Source organism: Corylus avellana, chromosome ca2 (genome assembly GCF_901000735.1).
Source record: "Corylus avellana chromosome ca2, CavTom2PMs-1.0".
Classification (NCBI taxonomy): domain Eukaryota; kingdom Viridiplantae; phylum Streptophyta; class Magnoliopsida; order Fagales; family Betulaceae; genus Corylus; species Corylus avellana.
The window spans coordinates 39,723,716-39,740,830 of NC_081542.1; the positions used below are offsets into that span (position 1 = coordinate 39,723,716).

A 17,115-nucleotide genomic window follows, 5' to 3' on the forward strand; every position below is an offset into this window, starting at 1 on the left:
ATGTGTTTGGTCCTCTCATGATACATTTGATTTTTGGTCAAATGTATTCGCTCTGGCTATCACAAAATACTATAGTCTCATCCTGCTGCAAACCCAGATCACTGACCAAATCTCTGAGCCAAATTGCTTCTTTCACTGCCTCTGCTACTGCCATATACTCTGCCTCCGTAGTGGACAAAGCAACCGTCGACTGTAAAGTCGCTTTCCAACTAATGGCACACCCCGAGAGAGTGAAAACAAAACCTGTCAGAGATCTTCTTTTATCCAAATCACCAGCATAATCTGAATCAACATAACCAATGACACTGGAACTGATATCACTGCCTCTATCATAGACTAAGCCAACATCTGTAGTACCTCGTAAATAACGGAGTATCCATTTCACTGCCTGCTAGTGAGCCTTGCCCGGATTCGCCATGTAGCGACTAACAACACTGACTGCCTGTGAAATATCTGGATGAGTGCACACCATAGCATACATGATGCTTCCAACTGCACTGGAGTAAGGAACACGCAACATGAACTGCTCCTCCTCCTCACTCTGTGGCGCTGACGCTGCTGAAAGTCTAAAATGAGCTGCAAGTGGAGTACTCACTGGTTTAGAATTATGCATACCAAAGCGTTCAAGTACTTTCTCAATGTGCTTTTTCTGTGACAAGTACAACTTTCCCGCTTTTCTATCCCTGTGAATCTCCATACCAAGGATTTTCTTCGCAGCACCCAAATCCTTCATTTCAAACTCATCACTCAACATAGATTTCAATCTCTTAATCTCCAACATATTTTTAGCAGCAATAAGCATGTCATCCACATAGAGTAACAAATAAACAAAAGAACCATCTGACAATTGCCTGTAATACACACAGCTGTCATAGCTACTTCTTGTGTAACCATGTCCGATCATAAAGTTGTCAAAGCGCTTGTACCACTGTCTTGGAGATTGTTTTAAACCATACAACGACCTCCTCAACTGACAAACAAGATCTTCTTTACCTTCAGCAATGAACCCTTCTGGCTGATGCATGTAAATGGTTTCCTCAAGCTCACCATGCAGAAATGCAGTTTTCACATCAAGTTGCTCAAGTTCCAAATCATTTGGAGTAACCATGGCAAGCAAAACACGAATAGAACTATGTCTCACAACAGGAGAGAAAACTTCATTGAAGTCCATACCTTCTCTCTGACTATAGCCCTTTGCTACCAAACGTGCCTTGAACCTTGCATCTTCAACACCTGGGATTCCTTCCTTTTTCTTGAAGATCCATTTGCAACCAACAGTTTTAGCGCCTTTAGACAATTTCACTAATTCCCATGTTTGGTTCTTATGAAGAGACTCAATCTCCTCATTCATGGCAACAACCCATTAAGCAGATTCACTACTTGTGACAGCTTTTGAGTAAGTGGAAGGCTCCTGGACTGCAGTGTCCTCTGCCACAGTAAGTGCATATGCTACCAAATCTGCATAGCCATATCTCTGAGGTGGCCTAATCTGCCTCCTCTGTCTACCAGCCGCAATACTGGTCTCTTGCTCTTCTTGTGGATCATCATCATCAGAACTGGAATCATGAACATCTGTAACAGGCTGATCTTGAGTGTTATCTTGCACCCTCTGTGAAGCCTCCACCTAAAGCTCCACCTCCTTGCTAGAACCCTGCTCCTTTCCTGCAGAAACAATAGACTCCTTTCTCAGGTGAAGCATGGCAAATTCATCAAATACAACATCTCTACTGACTATAAACTTAGGCGATTTAGGATTAGAACACCATAATTTATATCCCTTCACCCCATCCACATAGCCTAGAAATATACATTTCTTTGACCTAGGCTCAAGCTTACCATCATTCACATGACAATAAGCAGGACAACCAAAAGTTTTTAAAAATGAATAATCAGCAGGAGTACCAGACCATACCTCATAAGGAGTTTTACAATCAATGGCTGTTGATGGAGAATGGTTGACCAAATAGCAAGCAGTATTGACTGCCTCAGCCCAAAAATCTTTAGACAACCCGGCATTTGAAAGTAAGCAACGCGCTCTCTCCAAGAGAGTCTTGTTCATCTGCTTAGCAACCCCATTTTGCTGTGGAGTATGACTAACTGTGCGATGTCTAGCGATGCCTTCATCCTTGCAGAATTTATTAAATTCACCACCACAAAATTCCATGCCGTTGTCTGTTTTGAGTCGCTTGATTTTCTTCCCAGTCTGATTCTCAATTAATGTCTTCCATTGCTTGAAAGTGACAAACACATCACTTTTCTTCTTAAAAAAATACACCCAGACTTTTCTTGAATAATCATCAATAAATGTAACAAAGTATTGAGCACCACCCTTTGATGGAACTTGAGAGGGACCCCATAGATTTGAATGGATATAATCCAATGTACCATTTGTTCTGTGGATGCCTATACTGAACTTGACTCTGCACTGTTTCCCGAACACACAATGCTCACAAAAGTCAAGAGATCCTGTTTTCTGGTCACAAAGCAAACCCCGTTTGCTTAGGATTGTCATACCCCTCTCACTCATATGACCCAACCGCATATGCCATAACCGGGTAGTGTCTGAATTTGGATCATCTGAAGAAGACACAGCAGCTGAACCTGTTACCGTACTACCCTGAAGAAAATAGAGGCCATCAACCTTGTTACCTTTCATTATAACCAATGAGCCTTTGCTAACCCGAATGACTCCACCTTCACCGGAATACCTGTATCCAAGGGAGTCCAAAGTGCCCAATGAAATAAGATTTTTCTTCAAATCTGGTATATGTCGAACATTCGTCAAAGTCCTCACAATCCCATCATGCATCCTAATTCTGATTGTACCAATACCAACAATCTTACAGGCGACATTATTTCCCATCAAGACTGAACCACCATTGACTGAATCATAGGTAGTAAACCAATCCCTTTTAGGGGACATATGAAATGTACAAGCAGTATCAAGGACCCACTTGTCGTTAGAACGATCATTAGAAATGGTAACTACAAGGACAAGGTTTGAACCCTTAGAATTTCCTTCCACAACACCAGCCACAGAAGAGGAACTTTGCTTGTCACCTTCCTCTTTATTTTTCAACTTCGGACACTTGGATTTATAATGCCCATACTTTTTACAGTAGTAACACTTTACTTTCTTCTTTGATCTAGACTGCGATCGGCCTCTTGATTTACCTTTACCCGAATCCCTCTCACTAGATCGACCTCTAAAATTAAAAGAATTTTTTGAACGACCCTTAACAAATAAACCCTCTGCCTGATTATCACTACCTTTACTATTCAATCTTGTCCTCAACTCCATAGAATTTAAAGCAGACTTAACATTGGCTAAGGAGATAGTATCTCTACCATACAACATTGAATTAACAAAATTATCAAAAGCATCCGGTAGAGAACACAACTAAATCAGGGCTTGATCCTCATCATCTACTTTAATATCAATATTTTTCAGATCCAAAATAATTCTATTAAAGTCATCAAGATGATCACAAAGAGGCATACCTTCTTTCATCTTGAGGGTATATAACCGTTGCTTCAAATACAATCGGTTAGTGAGGGATTTCGTCATGTTCAAGCTCTCCAGCTTCTTCCAAAGTCTAGCGGCTGTTTCTTCATCGGCAACTTCTCTTAAAACTCCATCTGAAAGAGACAACAAAATTGCACTGTGGGCTTTTTCTTCGAGTTCCTTCGTTTCCTCCGTTGATGATGTTGATGGCACCTCGCCATCCAAAATCTTCGCCAAGCCTTGTCGTCATAATAAAGCTCGTATCTTGATGCGCCAAAGGCTGAAACTATTCTGACCATCAAACTTTTCTACTTCAAATTTTGCAGTAGCCATCCCGCAAAATAAATACCCGAGCTCTGATACCAGTTTGTTGTGACAAATGCAAATTCCAAGATCATCAAAGAAGTAGAAAGTGCAGAATAGAAAAATAACACAACCACACAAGATACCAAGATTTAAGTGGTTCGGCTTAACAAGCCTACATCTACTGGCGTAGACGATCCAGGAGAAATTCACTAACAAATGAGTGGAGTACAAAGAGTAGTACAAATAAAACCACTTAAATCCAAAAGCCCCAATACACCTCAATCTCACTCAAAAGATAATTAAATACAAAAGAGAAAATATTCTCTAAAATTCTCTAAGCTTTTCAGCATTCCAAATGTGAGATCAAACTGAAGAAAAATAGTGTATCTTCTTCTCTCTAGAGCACAACACAAGTCTCTCTCTCTCGGCAAGCGTCAGCTTTTTCTTCTTCCTCTCTTTCAACTGAAAATTGCTGCATACCTTCATGACCGAATGGCTTCAACATTTAACAACAAAGCCATTTTGTCAAAGCTTCTAGAAGAAGCTTAATAAAGAAGGGACAAAATGGACGTGTGAGAGATAGAAGCTTAAGTCAAAAGGTATGGGTGTAAAAGTGACCATAATTGCTTGGGGCCCACAGTAAGCTTGAAGAGGAAATGCAAGTCATGTCTTCTAACACATACCTTGGTGTCATTTCTTCTCTTTTCTATAAGCCTACTTTATTTCTACACTCGAAGTACTCTAGCTTGCATTTAATAATTTGGTGGGAAATATTCCGGATGAAATAGGTCGTATGCAAAAGTTAGTTTACTTGGCAGTTGTGGACAACAATTTGTTTGGTACATTCCCTTCTTCCCTTTACAATATATCAACTCTGAGGTTCATGCAAGTCGGAGGTAACCAACTTAATGGCACTCTTTCAGCCAATATAGGCCTCACTCTCTCTAATCTCAAAATCTATAAAAAGAACGAATTCTTTGGTCCAATCCCAGTTTCACTATCCAATGTTTCTCGGCTTGAAATGGTTGATCTCTCTTATAACAATTTCATGGGACAAGTTCCAACTGATCTAGGAAACCTGCTAAATGTCCGGTGGATAGCTGTTGCTAGAAATTCTCTTGGGGGTAATTCAGCCAATGACTTGGATTTCTTAACATCATTGGAAAATTGCACCAAACTGGAAAAGCTAGATGTTTCTTATAACAATTTTGGAGGCAGTTTACTTGATTCTATAGGAAATTTGTCTAAGCAACTCAGTGCTTTCTATATTCAAAACAATCAAATATCTGAAATTATTCCTACAGCATTTGAGAATCTCATCAACTTAAGTCTTCTCAACATGTGGAAAAATCTGTGAACAGGCACCATTCCCTCTTACCTTGGGAAGTTACAAAACCTGCAAGGATTGTATTTTTATGGAAATAGATTGTGTGGACGCATACCATCTTCTCTAGGCAACCTCACTCAATTGGTCGAACTTTCCTTATCACAGAACAAATTGGAAGGAAGCATTCCATCAAGTTTTGGAAACTGCAAAAGTTTGCAAATCTTAGATATTTCAAAAAATGATCTTAGTAGAGCCATACCCAAAACGAGTCTTTCTTCCCAATTACTAAGACTTGACTTATCACAAAACTCATTATCGGGCATTCTACCTATGGAAATAGGCAATTTGAAAAATATTTATTCTTTGGATGTCTCTGAAAATAATTTGTTTGGTGAGATTCTGAGAACCATTGGAGATTGCTTGAGTTTGAAGAACCTTTACTTACAGGGTAATTCATTTCAAGGAAACATACCTCCATCTTTGGCTTCCTTGAAAGACCTTTGGTATGCAGATCTTTCACGAAACAATTTGTCGAGTTTAATTCCTACAGATTTGCAGAAAGTTTCCATTCTACTATATTTGAATCTTTCTTTTAATAATTTGGTGAGCGAAGTACCAACTGAAGGAGTCTTCCAAAATGCAAGTGCAATATCAATGATAGGAAATAAGAAGCTTTGCGGAGGTATTCCATAACTACAACTACAAAGATGCGATGTCAAAGTTATGAAGCAAGGAGTAATACATTATCAATCATAGTTGTTAGTGGGGTTTTATGTTTCATCATATTTTCATCATTTCTTGTCCTTTATTGGTGGAGAAAATCGAAAAAAGAATCATCCTCTACAATCCAAAAAACCAACCCACTTTCAAATGTTTCGTACAAGGAGCTCTATCAAATGACTGACGAATTTTCTCCTAATAATTTAATTGGATCTGGTAGTTTTGGCTCCGTATATAAAGGAATTCTTGATCAGGAAAAAAGGATGGTTGCCGTGAAAGTATTGAACCTACAGAAAGGAGCTTCTAAGAGTTTCATGGCTGAATGCAATGCCTTAAGAAATATACAGCATCAGAATCTCGTTAAGATCGTAACTTGTTGCTATGGCGTGGACTACAGCGGCCATGATTTCAAAGCTCTAATTTACGAATTTATGGCAAATGGAAACTTAGACAAATGGCTGCACCTAATTAAATAGAGAGAACGAAAGTCCACCAAGATATTTGAACGTCCTCCAAAGACTAAATATCGCGATCGATGTAGCCTATGTTTTACATTAGCTTCATAATCAGTGTGAAACACCAATTATTCATTGTGATTTAAAGCCAAGCAATATTCTTATTGACGATGACATGATTGCTAAAGTAAGTGATTTTGGCTTGACAAGGATCCTCTCCACAACAAATGATGTTTCTCAAAATAAAACCAGCACAGTTCGAATAATGGGTACTATTGGCTACGCTCCTCCAGATACGTAACTACTTTGATCTTAAATCCTCTAAATCATAATTTTGATTGAGTTGGAAAGTGTCACTAACTGTCATTTTACTATGCTCTACATATTCATTTTAGCCTTTTTGATTTTATTTCCTTATGGCCCTCCATACTTATTATGATAGCATGTCAATTAGATATATCAAATTAATACAAGCAAGAAAGAAAACGTGTAAACCCTACTGCAAAAATGGTGGAACAACTTTTCTGAAGAGAAAACTCTGGTCTTTTGTATATATTGCTCGGGAATATTGGTCACATACGAGATTTATGCTTTGATAGAGATTAATAGGGCTTGCATATATAGATGGATTTTGACAACTATTAAACAAGTCATGAATTAGTCGTAAATATGTGAAAATAATTGCATTTCTCTATCGTTAAATAAGAATACATTGAGATTAAGATCTAAAGCACAAGAAGTGAAAATTCAAAAAATACATATATGAAAATGAATGTTGGTCAAGAGGAGACCAACAGTAAAAAAGAAGAATAATTCACACCAATAATCCCAAGAAAAAAAAAAATACTTAGATCTGTAGTGAAGCTATTGTAGTAGAAATTGCTTAAAGAACTTGTCCAACAAATAAGTAAACACTACGGAAAGACATTAGTTTATCTCATTCTCATACTCGCCTCTTTATTATCCAATTTCTCAAAAAGATTCACAAAGAGTTACGGGCTTGGACCTAAAGTTTTGGCCATAAATTTCAAACCTTAAAGTAATTTCCAAATAATTCTTTCAAACCACAAGCACAAGAGCTTCATAGGTAGATGACCTGCCAGCACAAGTAGACTTACCGATAGTCTTATTAGGATCAAAACACTCACCTAAGGATTTCCACCTTATTTATGTCCACAGGTAATCTTATAAGTGAATTCGATTTTTTTTCCCTTCTGATGTTTTCAGAGCAAACGTTGTTTTTGTTTCTTGTATCTTAGAATTTTCCTTTGTGCAAGCTCAAAGGACTTCCACTTGCTGAAACAGAATATCACTCAAATCTTTTCTCGAGCAGTACGCGTGCAAATACGCAACATGTGCAACTCAAGCCTAGAAAATGTGGCATGTGTTAAAACCACGTGGCCACATTAACAGCCACTGGAGGGGAGGATTTGATTGAATACTACGGGGAGCATTTTCAAGAGGGGCGTAATTTCTTTAAAAGCACCTCTCTCGGGAGGGATTGACATGTTCAAAATTTTCTATTGGCCCCAAAAGTTTAGGAGGCTGATGATTATTCTCACAAAATTCATTGAGTGAAGCATCAACCAACTGATGACACTGATGATTTAACTCTTGTTTAGCAACTTGCAAGTGAAATATATATTTTGTAAAATGTGTGAGAAATAATTATTCTTTGAGTCTCTGCTGTAAATCAGTAATATTTACAGAGTATTTGTGACATATTCTCCAAAAATCAAACTAAAGGTTCCCAACAAAATACCATGCATAAAATAAAAAACAGAAAATGACAAACAAAAAATCAGAATAGATCAAAGTAATGCATTTTTTTTTTTTCTAAATTTGGCCGGCCAAAGACTTTGTCAACGTTAATTTAGCAGGCCCGGTGCAGGCGGGCTCCGCCGGTGTGTGTCAAGGACTCTAGAACTTGTGTTTTGAAACAGTTTACCCCTACATATATAATACTCTGTATCTTGCTCTGCCTCGCACGATATTTCGCAAATACTCTGCTTCTCTTCTCTCCATTCCCATGAAGCTAATTCATAACCGCAACTTTCGTGCACTATGCACTACATATCTTGGTGTCATTCTTCTCTTTTCTATGAGTCTACTGTTCTTGCGACCTATCGCTGTAGCTGCTGCTGCTTCAACCAACGAGACAAATCGTTTGGGCATGCTCAAATTCAGAGAAATGATAACAAGTGACCCATTTAACATCTTCACCTCTTGGAATTATTCCATGCACTTCTGCGGATGGCATGGAATTACATGCAGCCGCAAGCATCAAAGAGTTACGGCCTTGGACCTATCTGGCTATACCAACCACGTTTAAGTTCACAGGTAACTTTATAACAAAATTTTCTTTATGTTTTTAGAGCAAAAGTTATTTTTTTTAACCATGTAAATTTGTAGGAAAACGGAGCTTTGTGATGAAATTAGGTTGCAGAAAAGCCTCATTTGTAATGCCCATGTTGAGCATGTTGTGACAAATGCAAATTCCAAGATCACCAAAGAAGGAGAAAAGTGCAAAATAAAAAATAACACATCCACACAAGACATCAAAGATTTAAGTGATTCGATTTAACAAACCTACATCTATTGGCGGAGACGATCCAGGAAAAAATTACCAACAGAAGAGTGGTGTACAAATAGTAATACAAACAAAATCACACAAACCCAAAAACTCCAATACACTCAAATGTCACTCTCACACAAATAAAATTAAATACAAAAGAGAAAACTTCTCTATAATTCTCTAAGCTTTAAATAAGCACTCAAACGTGAGATCACTCAAGAAGCAAAATGGTGTATCTCTCTCACAAAAGGACGTTGCCTTCTCCGCAACTCCTCTTCTACTTCTTGCTCCTTTAGTTGCTGCTAGGCTTGGGCAAATTCACCGCTTACCGACTTTCAACCGCCTACCGATCGATAGCCGACCGACTTCTACTAACACCGATTAACTAATGGGCAGTAGGCGAAACATTTTTTTTACTTTCGACAAATTCGGTTAAGTAGGCGAAATAAAATTTGTTAACCGAACCGACTTTATTGACCGACTTCGCCGATAATTTTCAATTTTTTCACATACCGACTTTACCGAATGCCTATCAATGTCGGGACAAAAATTTGGCGGAATAAGTCGGTGAAATTTCCAACTTTACCGATGAAACAAAAATTTTTCTACCGACACTGATTGACTTTAACTGACGCCCAGCCCTAGTTGCTGCCTTCTCATTTATAAACAAAATTGAACAAGTTTACGAGGCAAAGGTTTTGGTCAACTTAACCAAAACATAGTTACACCCTTTATTTATAGTCATGTACGTACACTTGAGTGCTGGTGAAGGAATTACAAAACAGAGTAAGGCTCTGTTTGTTTCAACATAAAATACTTTCAGTTGATGATTTCCTGAAAAACATTTTACGGTGCTTAATGCGTACAGAAAATCATGAATATATATATATATTAAACTGTAATTACGAAAATGTCTCGACCAAGTCTTAAAGGTGTCCGACCAAGTCTTAGTGGAAAAAGTTGTTTTGTTTCTTTTAGGGAAAAATTCACTTTACCTCCCTGAAGTTTTAGGTGTTTTTCAATTCAAACCCCAATGTTTAAAAATTGGCAATGTACCCCCCTAATGTTTCAAAAATTTTCAATTTAGACCCTCCATTACTGATTTTTGTCTAATTGGACGAAAATCATTCTACATGCGTCTCACGTGGGATTTTAATGCCCTCTATTTCAATTTTGCTCTCATTAAAACCTATGAAATTACGTAATTACCATCATTAAAACCTATGAAATTGAGGGTAGTTACTTCATAGGATTTAATGAGAGCAAAATTAGAATAGAGGGCATCAAAATCCCATGTGAGACGCATGTGAGATGATTTCCGTCAAATTAGATGGAAATTAGTAATGGATAGTCTGAATTGAAAATTTTTTAAACATTAGGGGAGTACATTGCCAATTTTTAAACATTGGAGTTCGAATTGAAAAACCTCTGAAACTTCAGGGGGTAAAGTGAATTTAACCCTTTCTTTTATCTTAGAATTTTCTAAATTTTCCAACATGACAGATATACTCAACTGCTACTTGTTCAAATTGCAGAAAAGTCTCCTTTGAAATGCTCTTGTCGAGCATTGATTTGGCTGTTTGTGCGGATATGTATTTTGTTGGAATAAATCAAACCGACTTTTGATCAATATGTCTGAGACAATATTTTTTCTTACAAACATTTATTTAAGCATATGATAATGCACCAAGGTATATGAGAATAATGTAATTAGGAGCTATAATTTCGAGCCATTTTTTATTTTTATTATTTTTCTATTCAATATGGCCATATGGGAGAGGGAAAAAGGGAGAAAACGGGGAGCATTTTCAAGATGGGCTTAAGTTCAAAGAGGCTAAAAAGTGGTCTTACTACAATACTACTAATTTCTGAAGGACAAAGTTTTATATTATAATTTCTGCTAAATATAAAATTTACCATCTTGCACATACACGCGATTCCTATTCGAGATGTTGATATTACAACAACCAAATTAACTGCTACTCCATGCATGGAATCTGTTGAAGCACGATTTTTCCGTACAACAGTCTCCGGATGATGTGATCTTCGTCCTTTGTGGTGTCTTCAATCTTCAACTCCTATAAAATAATAAGAGCGTCAAAGGGTCTCCGGGCTGGGTGCCGCAGAGGCTCTCCGATGCTTAAATCAGTGATGTGTTTCATAATAAGAGTTTAAGTAAGAAAGAGATTCAGAGATTAAAGATGTTGAAAAACCAGTCCCTGAAAATAGTGTGGAGGTCTCCTTTTATAGGGGTTTAGAAGTAGCTGATGTTTATCTCTTTTTTTTGCCGAGGATCCATGATGTATTATATGGGCAAAGTGATTCATGGTGGTAGTGACACATGTTACTCGGTTTAGCACAGTTGGTTAATTTGTTGAATGAAACCACGTGTCTATGTTGTGGTTTAAATAAATGTTGACTTGTTGACATATTAGTGATAAGAGTATTACCGAGTGTCTGTTTGGGAAAATATGACCCAACAGTTACCCCTTGATTCCCATAGTTTATAAGTTAGTTATAATAATGGGAATCTTTATGAAATGTGGGGTAATGCTTGACTCTGGGAAAATTTGATTTTGATGACATTTTTCCGAGAATGCATGGTTGCGAGAATATTCGGTTTGAATGTAATAGCTTGAATGTTTGCCTTGGGAAGGCGCTTGGCGTGAAGGCTTGATACTTGATGAATGTTGTAGTTTCAAGGATGTTTATGAACTTCATCATCGGGAAAGCGCCTTAGTGATGTTTCACCGAAATACATTCGGGAACTTCTCCGGCTATATTTCTCCGAAGTAGAACCTTTGAGTAAAGGTTAAATTGGAAAATGCTTATGTACTTCTTCATTGGGAAAGCGCCTTAGCGATATTTAACCGAGTAAAACTCGGTAAATTCTCTGGCTATATTTCACCGAAGTGGAACCTTTGAGTAAAGGTTAAGTTTGAAAAGCGCTTTGTTCAGCTATATTTCCGAACTCTTCCTCGAGAAAGCGCCTTAGTGATATTTCACCAAACTAGGTTTGAGAAACTCTCTAGCTATATTTCGCCGAAGGGTTGGAAAGTGTTATAAATAACTACTTTTCCAAAAATGACTCTAGGAAAAGCGCTTAGTTTAGTTATATTTCCGAGTGTAGAATAGAGAGTTTTGTTGGTTGTTTGAGGTGTTCAGTAGTTTATAGCCTTGAGAGTGCTTTCATTTTGGACTCCTTGGGGTGTTATGCTCCAATGCCTTTCTTCAAATCAAATACCCCTCATTCTTGGAGATGTGATGAGGCTTGGTGAAGCTAGGCGATGGTAAGGCGTAGTGGAGTTTCAGCCATAGTAAGGCAGAATGAAGCTCAGATTTTTTTTTTTTTTTTCGATCCTCAGATGCTCGGCACACTCAGATGCTCGGCACGCTCGGATGCTCGGATGCTAGGCATGCTTAGATTTTCTTCATGCAGTTTGCAAAGTCAGCAAATTTTGGATGACAAGGTACATTTTCTGGCAATTTACCTCATGGCCTGCATAATACCAGGGGATTGTATACCAATTCTCTGGGTATATTTGGCTTGCTCCTAGTGATCGAAGACTGCAGAGAGCTAGTTTGGAAATATGCACTCTTGAAATCATCACCCCAGTCCCTGACCTTTCCTTTAATGCTCACATAATAATATATCAGGCTAGCAAGGGCTAGAGAAACTATAGTGAATGACCATGAGATTAAGAACATTATCACTATACTTTGTGATGCTTCAAGAAGAGAGAAGCTCCAATGGTGAAATTTCCACCGAGGACGCCAGTTGGGAGCATCTAGAAGATCCAGGAGGAAGCAAGATAAGTTCACACCAGCATAACATCTGCAACCCTGAAGTAGTTAAGAATAGGCAGGATGTCACAATTAGCTATTGCTGCAAGAAGGCGTGGGGCACCTTTCAGGCTCTGAAGTGCAGCCCTTAATGTCGAAAAAATGATTCCAAAATGTCGAAAAAATGATTCCAATATAGATGATGGCTAGTAAAGGCCAAGCAACTGTAGCTATAAGTAGTCTGTCGGCCAATAGCTTCTTTCTGGTTGCAAGGGCTCCAAATAACAACACAGAAACTAGATAAATTGCAGTAGTTTGTGAGAGTTGCAGCCGAACGCTGAGTTTCTTTCAGTGAAGCTGATTGATTTGTTGTGCGGCTTGACGTTTTCTCAAATCATTTGACTGGAGGCATCCCACCTTCTCTGGGAAATGTTTCTTCACTCCAGCACCTTGACTTTTCGTTCAATTATTTCGTGGGAAATATTCCAGATGAAATAGCTCATTTGCAAAGGTTGGTTTACTTCGGAGTTGTGGACAATGATATGTTTGGTACGTTCCCTTATTCCTTTTACAATATATCATCAACTCTGAAGCGCATTGAAGTTGCAGGTAACCGACTTAATGGCACTCTTCCAGCCAACATAGGCCTCACTCTCTCTAATCTCCTATCCTTGAACATTGCCGGTAACGAATTCTCTGGTCTGATCCCAGTTTCACTATTCAATGCTTCCCAGCTTGAATTTATTGATCTCTCCTTTAACAATATCGTGGGACAAGTTCCAACTGATCTAGGCAACCTGCTAAATCTCTCTGTTTTAGGTGTTGGTGGAAATAATCTTGGAAGTAATTCGGTCAAGGACTTGGATTTTTTAACATCTTTGGAAAACTGCACCAAACTTAAAAGGCTAGGTTTTTTTGATAACAATTTCGGAGGTAGTTTACCTGATTCTATAGGAAATTTGTCGAAGCAAGTTAGGGCTTTACATATTGATGGCAATCAAATATCTGGAATTATTCCTGCAGCATTAGAGAATCTCATCAACTTAAGTCTTCTTAACATGCATGAAAACTTGTTCACAGGACCCATTCCCACTAATTTTGGGAAGTTTCAAAAGCTCCAAGGATTGGGTTTGAATGGAAACAGATTGTCAGGACACATACCATCCTCTCTAGGCAACCTCACTCAATTGGTCAAACTTTCCTTATATCAAAACAAATTGGAAGGCAGCATTCCATCAAGTTTTGAAAACTGCAAAAGTTTGCAGATCTTATATATTTCACAAAATAACCTTAGTGGAGGCATACCCAAAACGAGTCTTTCTTCCCAATTACTAGGACTCGACTTGTCACAAAACTCACTAACGGGCATCCTACCTATGGAAGTAGGCAATTTGAAAAATATTTTGTATTTGGACGTCTCCGAAAACAATTTGTTTGGTGAGATTCCAACAACCATCGGAGATTGCTCGAGTTTGCAGAACCTTTACTTGCAGGGTAATTCATTTGAAGGAAACTTGCCTCCATCTATGGTTTCCTTGAAAGACCTTCACCATGCAGATCTTTCACGAAACAATTTTTCGAGAATAATTTCTAAAGATCTACAGAAAATTTCTGTTTTACTGTATTTGAATCTTTCATTTAACAATTTGGTGGGTGAGGTACCAACGGAGGGAGTCTTCCGAAATGCAAGTGCGATATCAGTGATAAAAAATAAAGACTTTGTGGAGGTATCCCAGAACTAAAACTACAAGCATGCGATGTCAAAGTTATGAAGCAAGGAAAATCCCATGTATTCAAATTAACTGCCATAATTGTTGGTGGGGTTTTATGTTTTATTCTATTTTCATCACTTGTTATCCTTTATAGGAGGAGAAAATCAAAAAAAGAATCATCTTCTACACTCCCCAAAACCAACTTTCTTTCAAATGCTTCATACAAGGAGCTCTATCAAACTACCGACGGATTTTCTCCTAGCAATTTAATTGGATGTGGTAGTTTTGGCTCCGTATATAAAGGAATTCTTGCTCAAGAAAAAAGGATGGTTGCTGTGAAAATATTGAACCTTCAACAGAAAGGAGCTTTCAAGAGCTTCATGGCAGAATGCAATGTGTTAAGAAATATACGGCATCGGAATCTCGTGAAGATCTTAACTTGTTGCTCAAGCATGGACTATAACGGCAATGAATTCAAAGCACTAGTTTACGAATTCATGACAAATGGAAACTTAGATAAGTGGCTGCACCATGATAGAGACAATGAAAGTCCACCAAGATATTTGAACCTCCTTCAAAGACTAAATATTGTGATTGATGTAGCTTTTGCACTACAGTATCTTCATGATCATTGTGAAACGCCAATCATTCATTGTGATTTGAAGCCAAGCAATGTTCTTCTTGATGACGACATGATTGCTAAAGTAAGTGATTTTGGTTTGGCAAGGATCCTCTCTACAACAAATGATGCTTCCCAAAATCAAACTAGCACAGTTGGAATAAAGGGTACTATTGGCTTTGCTGCTCCAGGTACATGACTACTTCTATCTTAAATCCTTTAAATCATGATTTTGCTCAAGTTGAAAAGTATTACGTACTAAGAGTCTTTTTACTTGCTATGCTCTACACATTCATTTTAGTCTTGTTGATATTATTTCCTTAAGGCTCTCCATACTTATTCTCATAGCATGTCGATCCATTAGATATATCAAATTAATAAGTTGGCTAACAAGAAGGAGAACATGTAAACCCTACTGTAAAAATGGTGAGAACAACGATTTTCAAAATAAAACTGGTCGTTTGTATACATTGCTCAAAAATATTGGTCGCATATGATATTTAGGCTTTGATTGAGATTAATAGGGCGTGCACGTATAAAAAAAAAAAAACAAAAGAAAAAGAAAAAAAAAAGAAAAGACATGGCATATCTGCGCTAAACCAGAAAATATGTGGATCATTTTAGTTGAAATATGGATAAATTATGGGTACAAGGTACAAACTTAAAACTTTAATATTATTTTAAATGACTACTTGTCTCAAAAAGTTAAATTGATAAAAAAAAATTGTGAACTTAAGTGTTTAAATTAATATTTTAACATACACTTTAATTTTTCAAATTAACAAATAAGTGAAAACGAAGGAAAGACAGTGATTAGTTGACGTGATTTTAATCCTGACCTATTTTATTATCCCATATCCCAAAAAGTTTCACTAGTTCTAGTTGTAATGTGGCATCCCATATTGCTTGTGTGTGAGAAAGTGGATGTGCTTATATATATATAGAGTATGCTCTTTCTAAATGGTATGAGGCCTTTTGGTGGCAAACCCATTAATAATAGAACCGTGCGGATTTGGCTCAATGCTAACAATATCATACCACTTAGAGCAGGGGTGTTACATGTAAAATATAAACTATTGTCACATTATCTTCCAAGACTAAATAAAATATGTAACATCTTAAGTATAAAATCCCAACTCTTTTAAACTATGTATTAAACCGATATTTGAAATCATTACCATGTTAACTTTGCGTGCGAAATATATGACTTGTAGAGTACGGAATGGGTGGTGAGGCATCAGCACAAGGAGATGTCTATAGCTATGGGATTTTTGTGTTGGAGATGTTCACGGGAAAGAGACCCACTGACAAATTGTTTAAAGATGGTTTCAACCTTCATAATTTTGTTAACATGGCATTGCCAGAAAAGCTTGGGCAAATTGTGGACCCAAATCTTTTCAAAAGAGAAGTAAATGAATTAGTAGTGGCAACAGAAGAAGATGGCTACAACAACAATGATCACAATGATATTGAGGCAATAGAAGAAAGTGTTCATATTGAGAACCTAAGCCAGATAACTTCTAATGTGCAGAAGTGTCTACTTTCAATTTTTCAAATCAGCCTTGCTTGTTCATTAGAATCGCCAAAAGAAAGAATGAACATGGGAGATGTCACAAGGGAACTACATCGGATCAAAAATGCTTTTTTAGAGGTTGCAAGCCATGGATAAAGACCAAGTAAGGTAAGGTAAGGTACTAAATTTTTGATTTAGAAGTTCAGGCAATGATAGACAATCCGTAGAGTGACTAAAGTTTTGGCCATAAATTTCAAACCTTAAAGTTTCCAAATAATTCTTTCAAGCCACAAGCACAAGATCGAGCTTAATAGGTAGATGACCTGCCAGCACAAGCAGACTTTACGATAATCTTATTAATTAGGATCAAAACATTCACCTAAGGGTTTCCACCTTATTATTAAGTGCACGGGTAATCTTATAAATGAATTCGATTTTTTTTTTTTTTATCCCTTCTAAAGTTGCTCAGAGCAAAAGTTGTTTTTGTTTCTTGTATCTTAGAATTTTCTAGATTTTCCAACATTGCAAATATACTCAAGTTCTACTTTTGTAGGAAAATGGAGCTAGCTTTGCAAAGAAATGATCAGATTGTAGAAAAGT

At 37.4% G+C, this 17,115-nt stretch overlaps 1 protein-coding gene and 1 pseudogene across 1 annotated transcript; both read left to right on the forward strand.

Annotated features, from left to right (window-relative positions):
* The first annotated feature begins 5,845 nt into the window (after positions 1–5,845).
* Positions 5,846–6,614, forward strand: LOC132169764 (probable LRR receptor-like serine/threonine-protein kinase At3g47570; annotated as a pseudogene).
* A 5,966-nt stretch (positions 6,615–12,580) lies between these two features.
* On the forward strand, positions 12,581–16,671 carry LOC132169765 (probable LRR receptor-like serine/threonine-protein kinase At3g47570). Its single transcript, XM_059580743.1, has 4 exons — positions 12,581–12,791; positions 13,161–13,818; positions 14,538–15,193; positions 16,217–16,671. Exons 1-4 carry the CDS (start codon positions 12,581–12,583, stop codon positions 16,669–16,671), a joined length of 1,980 nt encoding a protein of 659 aa, XP_059436726.1.
* The last annotated feature ends 444 nt before the right edge of the window (positions 16,672–17,115 follow it).